General features: G+C 37.5%; 1 protein-coding gene across 4 annotated transcripts in view; it reads left to right on the top strand.

The window, feature by feature from the left end:
* Positions 1-13,034, top strand: part of ZNF277 (zinc finger protein 277) — a 104,160-nt gene that overhangs the window by 49,074 nt on the left and 42,052 nt on the right. For 2 of the 4 annotated variants that reach the window (XM_059396550.1, XM_059396553.1), the window contains one exon: positions 9,200-9,397. In XM_059396550.1, coding sequence (XP_059252533.1) covers positions 9,200-9,397 — 198 coding nt within the window. Of the gene's footprint in view, positions 1-9,195; positions 9,398-13,034 lie in introns of all 4 variants that reach the window. The other 2 variants (XM_059396551.1, XM_059396552.1) reach the window with 1 other exon arrangement.

Below are 13,034 nucleotides of genomic sequence, written 5' to 3'. Positions count from 1 at the left end.
ATTTTGTTTATCTTTTCAAAACACCAATTCTTAATTTTATTGACTTTGTATTTTATTTTCATTCTGTCCTAATCTTTATTATTTCCTCCCTTATGCTAATTTAAGTTTAGTTTGTTGTTCTTTGACTAATTCCTTGAGTGAGATTGTTCATGAGATCCTTCTTCTTTTTAACATAGGCATTTACCACTGTAAGCTTCCCTATTAGTCCCGTTTTTTACTGCATCCCATATATTTGTTGTGTTTTCATTTTGTTAAGTCTTGTTTTGTGACTTAATATGTTGTATTACTTCCTTAAAGACCTTCTGAATCTACTCACAACTTCCAAATTAAATATAACTCTTTGGACTGGCACTAAGGCCCACCAACGTGTGGTCCATCTACCCTTGCAGCTTTTTCTTACTTAGGCCCTAGTACTAATTGGCTATTTTGGCTTTTTAATTACGTATATATACTTGATGGAATTCTTTACCATTTTAGGAATCCTCTATGGAGAATTTCCTTTGTTTATCCTGATTTGTGTTGTTTTTTCCCCTCACTATTCCTTAACCCTTGATTCCTATGGTGAACTTTGCATATGTTGACTAATATAATTTGTGTAGTTGTCTCATAGTTACCTCTAGCAACTTGTTCAGGATAGGGATTTTATATTAATAATCTTCATAGTTTTGATAGTGTCTAACATATACTTTCTGCATAGTAGGCACTCAATTTTAAAATGGTAAATTTAATCAAAATTTTTCATCTTAAATGTCAAAACTTAGAAAGTGGCCAAATAAAATTATACTTGCTTAATTTCTTTCTCTTCATTTTATCTGTCACAGTCACATTTAGAAACTCATCAGATAACTTGCTTTTTATTTAAAATTTTTCAGTGTTGGGGCGCCTGGGTGACTCAGTTGGTTGAGCATCCATGTCTTGATTTCAGCTCAGGTCATGAGATTAAGCTCTGTGCTGGCCGCAGTGCTGAGTGTGGAGCCCACTTGAGATTCTCTCCCTCCGTCTCCCCCTCCCTCACCCCTGCGCAAAGCTTCCGTGCTTTTGGCTTTCTCTCTCAAAAAAAAAAATCAGTTTTAAAGAAAATTGGGGGTACATTAATGCATTCATAATCTCTCATTGTTTTTCTTTTCAGATGTTTTCTTTAAGTCTTTTTTGTGAGTATATGTAACATGTATGGGTGTGTGAGGAATTGTATGCAATTCATTGTGGATTAGGCTCTTTTCAGCAAATATCAGACATGTTTTACAGTATTTCTCCGTTGTCTTCATAATTGTCATTTAGCAAATGCATGACATACAGCGCAGATACACCATAGTTTATTTTTTTAAAGATTTTATTTGAGAAATAGAGAACACAAATAGAGGAGGGGCTAAAGTAGAAGAGGAAATAAACAAGCAGACTCCCACTGGACTGATGCAGGACTCAGTCCCAGAACCCTGAGATAATGACCTGAGCCAAAGCCAGGTGCTTAATTGACTGAGCCACCCAGGCACCCCTGCCATATTTTTAAAAACTGGTTTTCATTTGCATGACACTTAGGTTGTTTCTATTACTTTGCTTTATAGGCAATGTTGTAATAAAGTTTTTATAGCTTTTTGCTCATGTTAAATTTGCTTCTTAAATTTCTAAGCACAGGTTTAAGGGTTGAGTGTGTTTATAACCCTCTTTCCATACCAAAGGCTGTGGCAAACCCACCAGCTATAGTTGAGTGTACGAATTCAGCACAGCCTCCGCAGCAGTCTCAGTATGGTGTCAAGAATGTATAATAACACTCACTTAAGTGCACCCCCCCTTGCCCATATTCCTCTACTCTTAGTAGTTGTATAGTAAATTAATCTTTTTAATACGAAGTCTCAGTAATTTACAAAATGAATTACTAGCCCAAGAGTAGTTAAATAAGGGTCTTAACATTCTTTTTTTTTTTAAGATTTTTATTTATTTATTTGAAAAAGAGTGAGAGAGAGAGAGAGAGAGCATGAAAGTGGGGAGGGTGAGAGGGAGAAGCAGACTCCCTGCCAAGCAGGGAGCCCGATGTGTGACTCAGTCCTGGGACTCCAGGATCATGACCTGAGCTGAAGGCAGTGGCTTCACCAGCTGAGCTGCCCAAGTGCCCAAGGGTCTTACATTCTTACTCTGAGCTTTAGAGATAGGTTATAGTTAAAAAGACCAGACCCAGTGTGTAAACCTGTAAACCTGCGATTCATAGACCTGTACCCCTGGGGATAAAAATATATTATATGTTTATAAAAAATTAAAAAAAAAAAAAAAAGACCAGACCTAGTCTTCTCCATTTTCCAAATGCATCTGTATGGGGTGCACACTTAGAAATTAAGGAACTGGCAAAAAAAAACCAGATAGGAAGTAGAGATTCTTTTTTTTTTTTTTTTTTTTTTTTTTTTTAGCTACAAGAGAAGGACCCTCAAGAACTTAGAAATAAAGTTACCTTCTTGGAGTTTAACTTTCAGAATAAAACTAAGACATAATAAATGAGCTTAAGTTGGCATCGGAGTCCTATGGAAAGGGATGATGTTTGTCAAATCAAAAGCTTAGAGAACAGGCCCGAAAAATATTATCTGACTTGATAAAATACTAAAGAAAGCAATCATCAAGTAAATTACACTAATATAAATAAAGAACAAATGTAAAAGAAATCTTTACTTTGGAAATTAGGTGTTTGTTTATAGCATTTTCTAAGTTAAAACTACAAAAACAGAAATACCCTGCCCATCTTTGTTCCAGATTTTATGATTATCAATTAGATTATCAGAGTGGGATAAGAGTAGCAACTAAACTTACTTGATCTGGGTTGAGTGTATCACCACATTACGAGTATATCACCAAAATACTGCTTTTTTTTTCCCCCCTTCAGAGTTTTAGCAGTGTGGTGGTAGTGTGCAAAGCCAAGTGTGGATGCTTCCTTAAAGGGCTTGAAGGGATGTGTGAGGTGTTGTGCAGTTCCCCTTGAAGGGATGCTGAAAAACATCTCATCAATTATTTGTTGATAAGGGCTTTTCTCATTTGACTTAAGGGGGACAGAAACCTCAGAAGCTTCTTATTTTTCCTTCAAAGCACCAGCAGCTTTTATCTACCTGGCAGAAATGATACACTATAAAGTCTAGGGTTGTCATTTTAGCACACAGATGTATTATGAGTTTGTGACTGGTTTTGTTCCCTCAGTAGAACCTTACTACTCAGAGTATGCCTGTGGATGAGCAGACAGACATCACCTGAGAGCTCAGACATGCAGAATTTCAAGCCTTTTTACCTCCTAGACCTACTTTGTTAGTTCATGTCCTCCAAGAAGCACACACTAAGATGGGATTTGACGTGTAAGAGATTTGGCGGGGAGATACCAGAGGAGGAGAAAGGAGAGCGTGCTGGAGGAGGTAGCAATGTAGGTCTGACTCCTGTGAAGGAAAGAGGGAAGGAGAGGTGGTGGAGGAGACTGTCAGACTGCGGCACAGTTGTAAGCAAGTTTCTGACAAGCTGATGGGAGTCCTCCAGCCAATGTCACATGTCAGTGAAATTTCATGTCTCACAGGAACCAGTCTGCGTTACCATTTCTGCTGCCTCTAATCATTTACTGAGACCAGCCTGTGGAAGCTTGGCTTCAGTGCAAGTAGGATTTCAGAGCATAGCACCTGAGACTATCTTTCAATTACGCTCATAGCAGCAAGAGATTGGATTGGCATGTTTCCCTGGCCCCCACACCTCCTGAATCTGGATCTGCATTTTAACAAAGTCTCCAGGTGAATTGTAAGCACATTAAAACTTCAAGAAGCAGGATCCTAGAGTAATAATTTGACACTTCGGGGATTTACCCAGTCAGTAAAATTATTTATAATCAGCATAGGATCTCCTCAAAAATTCAGTTCTCTTGGGATGGTATTTTTTACAGTTCATCTGAACAGAGTTGCTGTTCAAAGTGAGAACTAGAGCAGATAATTTGTTGTTGTTAATTTGTAACGAATGTGTGAAGCAGATTTGGGGCCAAAGCAGACTTTCCAAGATGCTTTGCCTCTTTGCTGAAAGGAGCTAGATGTAAGTTTTTTTCCTTTTGCCTTTTCAAGTTCAAGGTCCCTGTAGCAAAGAATTCTATATTTCTGTATTTTTTTTAACCATGTGATAAGTTGTAGTTATGGTTCTTTTTTTTTTTTTTTTAAGAATTTATTTATTTGAGAGAGAGAGAGAGTGAGAGGGGGGAAGGTCAGAGGGAGAAGCAGATGCCCCATGGAGCTGGAGCCCAGTGTGGGACTCCATCCAGGGACTCTGGGATCATGACCTGAACCAAGGCAGTTGCTTAACCAACTGAGCCACCCAGGCGGCCCTGTAGCTATGATTCTTATGGTGGCAGCTAGAAATAATCTCTTGGACAACTCTTACTGAGTTATCTCTGCTGACCTTGTGCGTAGTGTTTGAGAAGCTCTCCTTAGGACAGAATACAGTACCAGGTAAGCTTTGCCACAAGGCCTTGTTTATAGACTTTTCCATGAGTTCATTATACTCTCACATTTCATCAAGATGTCCATAATCCCCATGGAATCATCCTTTGAACCACTGATCCTCAGACTTTAGTTTAGGAACTACTGCTTGGTTAGAGTACATTTCCTCAGTCCACAACAAAGTCTTAAAATCATTACTTTTTAAAAGCCCTCCAGGTGATGTAATGTCAACAGATTTGGAAACCACTACTGTAAGGTAAAATATACTTGAGATTCAGGCCTTTCCCATAGAAACATCCTCTGATGGAGTGGTATAATTTACTCTGCATTCCAAATGCCTCTTGTCTCTTGTCTACTGGCCAGTATGCATGAAAATTAAAAAAAAAAAAAAAAAAGAACTCAATAATACTTGTTACCTTAGAATTTAGTGTAATTTTTGCATTCTTTATTACCAGCGGGCTCGTTATACCAAGGCCCGCAGCTCTAAGGATTTGGATGTAATTATTCTCTGTTTCTCTCACTTCCCTAAAGTCAGACAGCCACAAGTGTTCCCTGAAATGGGACTTACCTAGAAACTGAGTCCTTTCAGACATTTATCCAATACTCTCTGTAGTTCAGGCAGTCTATAGTCTACACTAGAGATATGAAAATAAAATTTAGTCCTTGACCTTGAGGAGTTCCCAAACTGTCCTAGAGACACATGTTACAACAGAGATATTTGCTATTGTTGGGCATGGAGAGATGGAGTGAGTCAAACCCTCAAGAGGACTTGGGGGGTTGGGGTGCTAGCAAACAGAGGAAATAACACAAATGCATCACGTGAAATTCCAGTGACTGCTGCCCTTGTCCAGGACCCATGCCAGGAATATCTAACTTTGGAGCAGGTCACGTGGGTTCATCTAAAGCTTAACTTATTATCCATCCCTGTCTCAGAACAAAAACACCTGCTTTTCTACATACATTTCTAGATTGGTGACTGGCACCTCTAATTCATACTGCCTCCCCATTCAGAAACTCGCCAGAGTTTCTAGGCATCCTAGTTGTCTTCACTCCCTATGGCCAATCAGTAATCAGGAACTGTCAGTTTAATCTCTGCAGCCTCTCCTCTCGTCATCCCCTCGAAGCATTGCTAACATTGCTGCCTCCATCCTGGGCTCTGCAGTCATTTCCCAGCTGGCCGATCTCCTCATCCTGAGACTTAGACGTCTCTTTCTCATCCATTCTCCCCAAAGTGGTTTAAACATAGGAGTGGCTCTACTTCTTATAGGAAAAGGTCCAACTTCTTCAGTCTAATGCTTAAACCAGACCACTTGGATTCAAACCCTGCTCCACCACTTACTAGCTATCTAGGGCAAGGCACTTAGCGTCTCAGTATCTCAGTTTCCTCAACTATAAAATAGGGAAGGAAATGGAATCTCTGGCCTCGGGCTATAATGGGGGTTGACTGGGTTAATACTACACGTATAAAGTTAATACTGCACATATGAAGTGCTTAACAGTGCCTTGCACAAATGAACCCCCAGTGGTGGTGACAGTCCTGGTGCGGTGACACAGTATACATGCCGGATAAATAAAGATGACCAGGACTCATCTGGCCTTGCAGGGATTAACAATCCAAAGTGGGAAAAAGAAAGACAAGTAGGTAAACAAATTACTTCTTTTAATCAATGCTGTTGTAAATTTGAGCATGATGATAAATGATTAAGGAGTCAGAACACTAAAATCTTGCTGTCCAAAATGTTCTATTAAAATTTTTATTTCTGGAAGTGCCTGGATGGCTCAGTTGATTGAGTGTCTCACTCTTGATTTTGGCTCAGGTCATGAGCTCAGGGTTGTGATATCAAGCCCCTAAGTTGGGCTCCGGACTCAGCATGGAGTCTGCTTAAAGTTTCTCTCTCCCTCTCTGCCCCTCCTCCCTGTGCAGATGCTCACTCTCTCCTTCTCTCAAATAAATAAATAAGCCTGTAAAAATTTTTGTTTCTTTTCTGGGTTACATAGTAACTTGAGCTCCCAAAGCAACATAGCACCTTCTAAACCACAAGTTCTTCGTACATGAAATTTGCATATATATGATTTTGTTCCTATATGTCTTTATAGTAACCACAAGCAGTTTGACTCTAGGATGTGTGAACATTTAGTTTCATTCTCTCAAGAATAATTTGAAGAAAGAGAAACTGGACTTTGAACATACAAAAGGGAGGAAAGATGAACCACGGAAGAACATTAGAGAATTTATAGTGAAACTCTGGGAAAGCATACAGACAATGATGGAGATAAACTGTACCCAGTGGTTTTTGGAGGAGGTGGGGAACTGAGATTTGTTGGTGGAAGTAGTATTGCGGAGACTACAGGACACTGGCAGGATACACAGAAATTCGGTGTGCCTTATAAACACATATGAATTCAAAATAGCACTGAATATATACAGAAAAACAGATTTGGGGAAATGACTTTTGGAACTGGGGCAGAATAGTGTATTGTTTGAAGTTAGTCTTAACTTACTGTGTTTAGGTCCCTTGATTTAACTTTTCTAAGTCTCAGTAGTCTAATCTGTAAGACGGGGGTTATAATAGTACTAATTGGGAAAGGTAGCTATGATTGAGAAAGTGCCCTGAAGGCCTCTGCTGGTAATTTACAAATATCAAACACTTAGTAATGTTAGCTCTTGCTATTGATGATGATTAATACATTGTTTTCTATAGTCAGACAAAATGAATTTACATACACATCATTCAATTTAAGGGGGAAGGGTGTAGGATGGTACCTGTTATTTTCTAGATGGCAGCTAATGTTCACTGATGGTACCTTTATTTAGAATATGTGTTGTCTTTTATTGTCCCATTCTAGTGAATGTAAAATATAGTTTCATAAGTATATTACCTCTCTTCCCCCGTCTTATTTTTAACATGAGGGTTTAAGTTCCTACATAATTTAACCTACAACTGAAAAACTATAGAACTCCAGAATCCCTTGCTTCCATTGCATAATTTAATAAATGTAATAGTTGATAACATCACTTTTGTTAATAGTGCTTCTTGAAGTGCTTGTATATTTTAAATAGTCTCTCCATTGTCATATATATCCTATTTTCACCTTTTCTGTGTTAAATAATTTTATGGAACTAAGATAAAAGTTTAATTTAGCATACTTTAATATGAGCAGAGTATTTTGAATCATGTATTGAGGACATGTCCTTGAGGACACCCTTTCATCCAGCTCAGTTAAGTGACTCTCCTATCCCCACGCTCGCATAAACCCTATACATTCCGTCTCTATCCTTTCGACTTATTTGTATTGTCAAATAAGTTGCAAGCACTTTAGCCTTAATAATAAGGATCCTGTCATGCAACATTAAGCAGAAAAGACCAGTACTCAGAAGCTACTCAGCTGATTTTTGTGGAGTGAATGAATGCTTACCCAGTGCTAAGGCCTGGTTATCAGTGCACCAGTGACTGTTTCTGTGAATTAGGCAATTAAGAAGCCCTTTAGAAATAAGCTAAAGTAATATAAAAACAAGAAATAAAATTAGTAGTACACTAATTCCAAAGACTTTTTTATGGAATAACTTACTTACTTCCTTACTTTCTTTCCTCCTTTCTCTCTCTTGCAACATTTATTTATTTTAGAGAAGGAGAAGGAAAGAGAGAATTGAGGGGAGGGGCAGAGGAATACGGAGAGACAGTCTTAAGCAGACTGCGCTGAGCACAGAGCCCAACATGGGACTTGATCTCAGGACCCTGAGATCAGGACCTGAGCTGAAAACCAAGTTGGGTGCTTTACTAACTGTGCCACCCAGGCACCCTGGAGTAGCTCTCTTTCTTTATGAAGAAGATTCCCTGCCCTTCCTCAGATATTAAATACCTCACCCTAGTTGCCTTGTTAGTTACTACTCAGTACCTTGCATAAGGTGACGGGTGCAGCCTTTTCCCTCTGGAAGACTGCAGAGGGCTCCTGACACAACTGGCTGTGGTTTGAGTCCTGAATTCAGAACTACAGACCTTACACAGTTCTACTCTTAAAGATACTATAGATGATGTTAGGAAAATGAATAGTATCAGCAGGAAAAATGTTTACTATGTATGTCTAGTAAGTCAGCATTCATCTCTTTGTTCACAAGAACTTGAGTTATGGTACGTAACTGTGTAACAAAGCAAATGGTAGACAAAAGTCAACATCAAAAATTGTCACCTGGGCCACCCAGCACATGCTGTGTCAACCCAATATGAGAGCTATCTTCTTTGCACTTGACAAGTAATCAGAAACAGGAAAGAGTTTGCAGCTGCAACAGGAAGCAGATTAAAAGACTGGCTTGGTATCATCTGGAGACTCAGTATATACCGTTTACTTACCATAATGTGATGACTATCAGCCATAGGTCACAGTCGAGCCATAGAACCTTAACACAGCATTTTGCAGCAGTCCCCCTTCAAGTACCCCCGGAATTGCTGCCATTGGACAGTGTCCAAGAATGCTTGAACAGCTGCTCTGACAAATGGGTTTTTCCCCCATTCAAGCCTGCAAATGGGGAGCTTGAGCTTGCTTTGCAACACTCCCTGCTTCTAGGTTGCAGAATCCATTTAAAAGGATAATAAAGTATCCTGTACTCTGGCACTGTGTATTTTTCATTTTGGAAAGACGTAAATATCTTTAGGATCCTTTTAATGCAGGAGGTGAGAAATGATCCTGAAGAGTTGATTTCAGCTTTTTTCTTTTTTTTTTTCTTTTCGCTTTTGTTTTTTCTTTTTCTCTCTCCCAGACAGTAAGGATTGTATCCTGGAGCCGCTTTCCCTGCCAGAAAGTCCAGGTGGCATCACCGCTTTAGAAGGTTCTCCATCTGTGCCTTGTATTTTCTGTGAAGAACATTTTCCTATGGATGAACAAGACAAACTTCTGAAGCACATGATTATTGAACATAAGATGGTCATAGCTGACGTCAAGTTGGTTGCTGATTTCCAAAGGTAAATGTTGCGTTGTCCCTAAAAGAATTAAATTCAGTATTCCATAAAGGAAAAACATAGTTTAAAGATAAGTTTATTTATAAAAATATTCCTATGCAAATATAAACATTCATATTATTTTTCAAAAATTGTTGGGAAAACAGAGACATTTGGTTGGAGCCTGTTAGGCCAAAAGAGTAAAGAGTTACTCAACAAACCAAAGTGGTATAAGCTAGATCGCTTTTGAGGTCAGTGAATGAGGTACTGAGGGGAAGAAGATGAAGAGGATGAAGAGCAGAGACATAGAGGTTAGTGGTTGAGGAAATGCCAACCGTGGGCATAGCCAGGACCCAAAGTGAGCTAACCTCCAGTTTATGAGCAGCTGACTTAGAATATCCATACCAAGAGACAGGTAATATAAGCAGTTATTCATTGTTTTCTAATTCCTAATTCCTAGAAGTGATTGTCCAAGAGAAATGCAGTTATGTTCATGTTGTTATTAGTTGACACTTGGAAGCATTTTTCATATGCACATTATCATGGTAATTAACTGGTTTTGTACAATTACTAAAAGCATACATTTTGGTATATCTGGCCAAGACCCACTTCTAGATATTCTGCCCTGATTTCCGTACAAAACATTGAAGTAGCCCTGATGTTGTAATATCTCTGCATCTAAACTATGTATCTGCCAGACCGCATTATTCCTAGCAAGCAATTCCTTTCTTATGATGGGTCCTGCAAAGCAGCAAGCTATATTACTAAGATTGAACTGTGAAACCAGTCAGGCCTAGGGTTGAGTGAAGACTTGATGACTTCCTGACCATGTAACTTCTAACAGACTACTTAAACCACTCTAAGCAGCAACTTCCTCAGCAGTGAAAGGGTGTAATACCAACTCTCTTAAGATTGTTGAGCATTAGGTAAACCAGGACATGTATAGGACCGGCCAGTGCCTTGGACATCTTTTATATCCACCAGATGGTAGCCAAAAATTTCATTATATTTTGATTACAAAAGATATATATTTGAAATCTTAGTTTTCCACAACTACAGCTTGAATTTTCTATGGGTATTATGCTGGTCTGAAAACACAATTATTATATATCAAATATAACTTTTGAGAAAATTTAATTTGGGATCCTAAATACTCTAAACTTTGAGAATGAGTTTGTTTTTAAGTTGAAATAGTTGGGAAGCCCACAGGAGTAATATTATTCTCTCACCCTTCATCTTCTTCTCAACTGCCTAGCACCAATACAGAATGTCTTTTGAGTGCTTTCTGTATTATTATGACCCCTCATATCCACTCAGCATTGCGCTTTTTTAGATGTTGGTGTTGTCTGGTCAGGAAGCAGAAAGAGAATAGTGAAGGAGAGTTATGAATGAGATATGCTACCAACTACTAGAATAAACTAATTTCTACATAATTTCAGAGGAAGCACTTCATACTTCTCATTCCCATTCCTTAATCTTTATTTTGAGTTAAAATATTTGTGTTTTTATATATATGTATGTGTGTGTATGTGAGTATTTTGGGAGTATTCTCATATATGATTTCTAGTTGTATGTAGTCAGGTCTGTTGGATTTGTTTTAGATACTTTTTAAGTTAAAGATCTTCAGATTCTTACCAAATAACCATTGACAGGACTATCACATGAACTATTCTTTGATAAGTTGTATATCTCAGTCTTTCTTTGATGTAAATCTATTCTCTTACCCCACTTTATTATGTAAATGCAAATTCTTCCTCAGGAATTGGAGAAAAATATGATGACCTACCAGTGATAATTGGAGATTTATCTTTCTTCCAAAATCTGTGAGGAATATCTAAATTTCAGTTTATATTTTTCCCTTTGTGTGATGTATAATAGCTAAGTAGCTGTATTTGTACAAACCTTTCTTTTTTATCATTGATATTAATCTCATCTGTATGTGGGCAGAAAAACCAAATTATTTACTAAGTCTCAGACTTAGGAGTCAATAATTAAATGTTGAAATCAATCACCCTCTAAATACAGTTATGCAGTAAAGTAGATGCTTTAATTAAAAAGCAAAAGATACTTAGCTGATATATGTATATATACATATGTATACACTTTCTAAATAAAGTGTGTGGTTAACATGTAATTTTAAATTTGGAAACCTGGCTTTTCCTTGTCAACTGTCCTCCCAGTAAGCTTCACTTTGGTGGTTACTTCAAATTGACCAAGAACGTATGTGAATAAACTTTTGCTTTTAAATACTTTTGGATAAAAAAAAAAAAGAAAGAAAGAAAGAAAAAAGAAATGCTTTTGGATATATCCAGTCTCCTTTAGATAATACCCTCCTACTATTTAGGAAAACTAAAAATTCCTCTCCAAAACAATACAAACATTAACTACTTGTGAGAGTTAAGTTGGAATCTTCTCAACCTTATATGACTTTTTCCTAATGTCGGAAAAGTTTCAGGGGTGGGTATATGTGTGTGTATATGTATAGATTTACATGTGTCTGTGTGTGTATATATATATGTATGTGTACATATATAGCTTCTCAGAGAGGAATTGTTTCTTTGGAGTACAATAAGTAATAAAGATGATAAAAAAATAGGTGAGATACTTACCTTGTTCTTTATAGGAAAGAAACTATAAATTTTCATGTTAAATATATTTAACATTTTATTGGAAAAAAGTTAACAGTAAAACTTTCTCAGAATAAAACAAAAATAGAAATCTTTCCTTTGAGCCATTTAACATAGTTATTTACACTGAACCATTTACAAGCTTTATACAGTAAATAAAATTTTTCCAAAAGATAAAAGGTAACTCCTTAATTCTTGCCCCTTTCTATATTAAGTTCGAGTCATTCAGTACTACTTAATTAACAACCATATCTCAAATCTTTATGCCCCTGTCAGAAAGTACACCAATTACAGTCAGGTTGGGCAGGCAGAACTACTAGAAGGATTTTTTTGGGAAACAATTCAATGAAACATGATTGAAATTCTTTCAAAAGAAAAAAGTATTTGCTGATGACCTAATAATTACTCTTACGGCTTTTTAATGAAGTATAAAATGCTTTGATAACTGTCCTCTAAATAAAGAATTCATATCACATGTCATTTCTTGGCTGCCTTTAAATATTGAATGATTGCAACTGTAGCTTTAAATACACTAGAGAAGTAAGAAAACCTGAAGAAGAGACACACTAAGTGTTCCCCTAACATTGAATATCCCCCAGGTGGCCTCACTGGAGTAGTAATCGAGGTGAGGAACCTCTCCATGGTGTATTGTAGCGATAGCCATGATGAAAATTCTGTATCCAACTTGACTGTCCTGGTTTTTGTTTAAGTCCATTATCTTAGCACCCAGTTCTGCTGTATGAATTTGATTAGTCAGAAAATAGATGGCTATGTAGTATGGTTTGGAAGAACAATCCATCTTCTATTCCTGGCATCTCTAATAGAGATTCTTCTGTGTTCTTCATCCCTGGTACCAGTTTACAATAGAAAAATGCTGAGGGGAAAATAAGGAGAGTGGCTGGGAGCATCATTTTTATGTTGTCTTCTCTTTCCTTTTATTTCCCCCTTTTTCTCTCTCCTCTGGTTTGGTGGTAAATTGTGGGGAATGAAAAGAGAGTAAGAGAAGCTGTTTAGGATACTAATAAGTGAACAGT

This window comes from Mustela nigripes, chromosome 4, assembly GCF_022355385.1.
Source record: "Mustela nigripes isolate SB6536 chromosome 4, MUSNIG.SB6536, whole genome shotgun sequence".
In the NCBI taxonomy this organism is placed as follows: Eukaryota; Metazoa; Chordata; class Mammalia; order Carnivora; family Mustelidae; genus Mustela; species Mustela nigripes.
The sequence above is the reverse complement of the archived record's forward strand: the minus strand, read 5'-3'. Positions and strand labels throughout refer to the sequence as shown.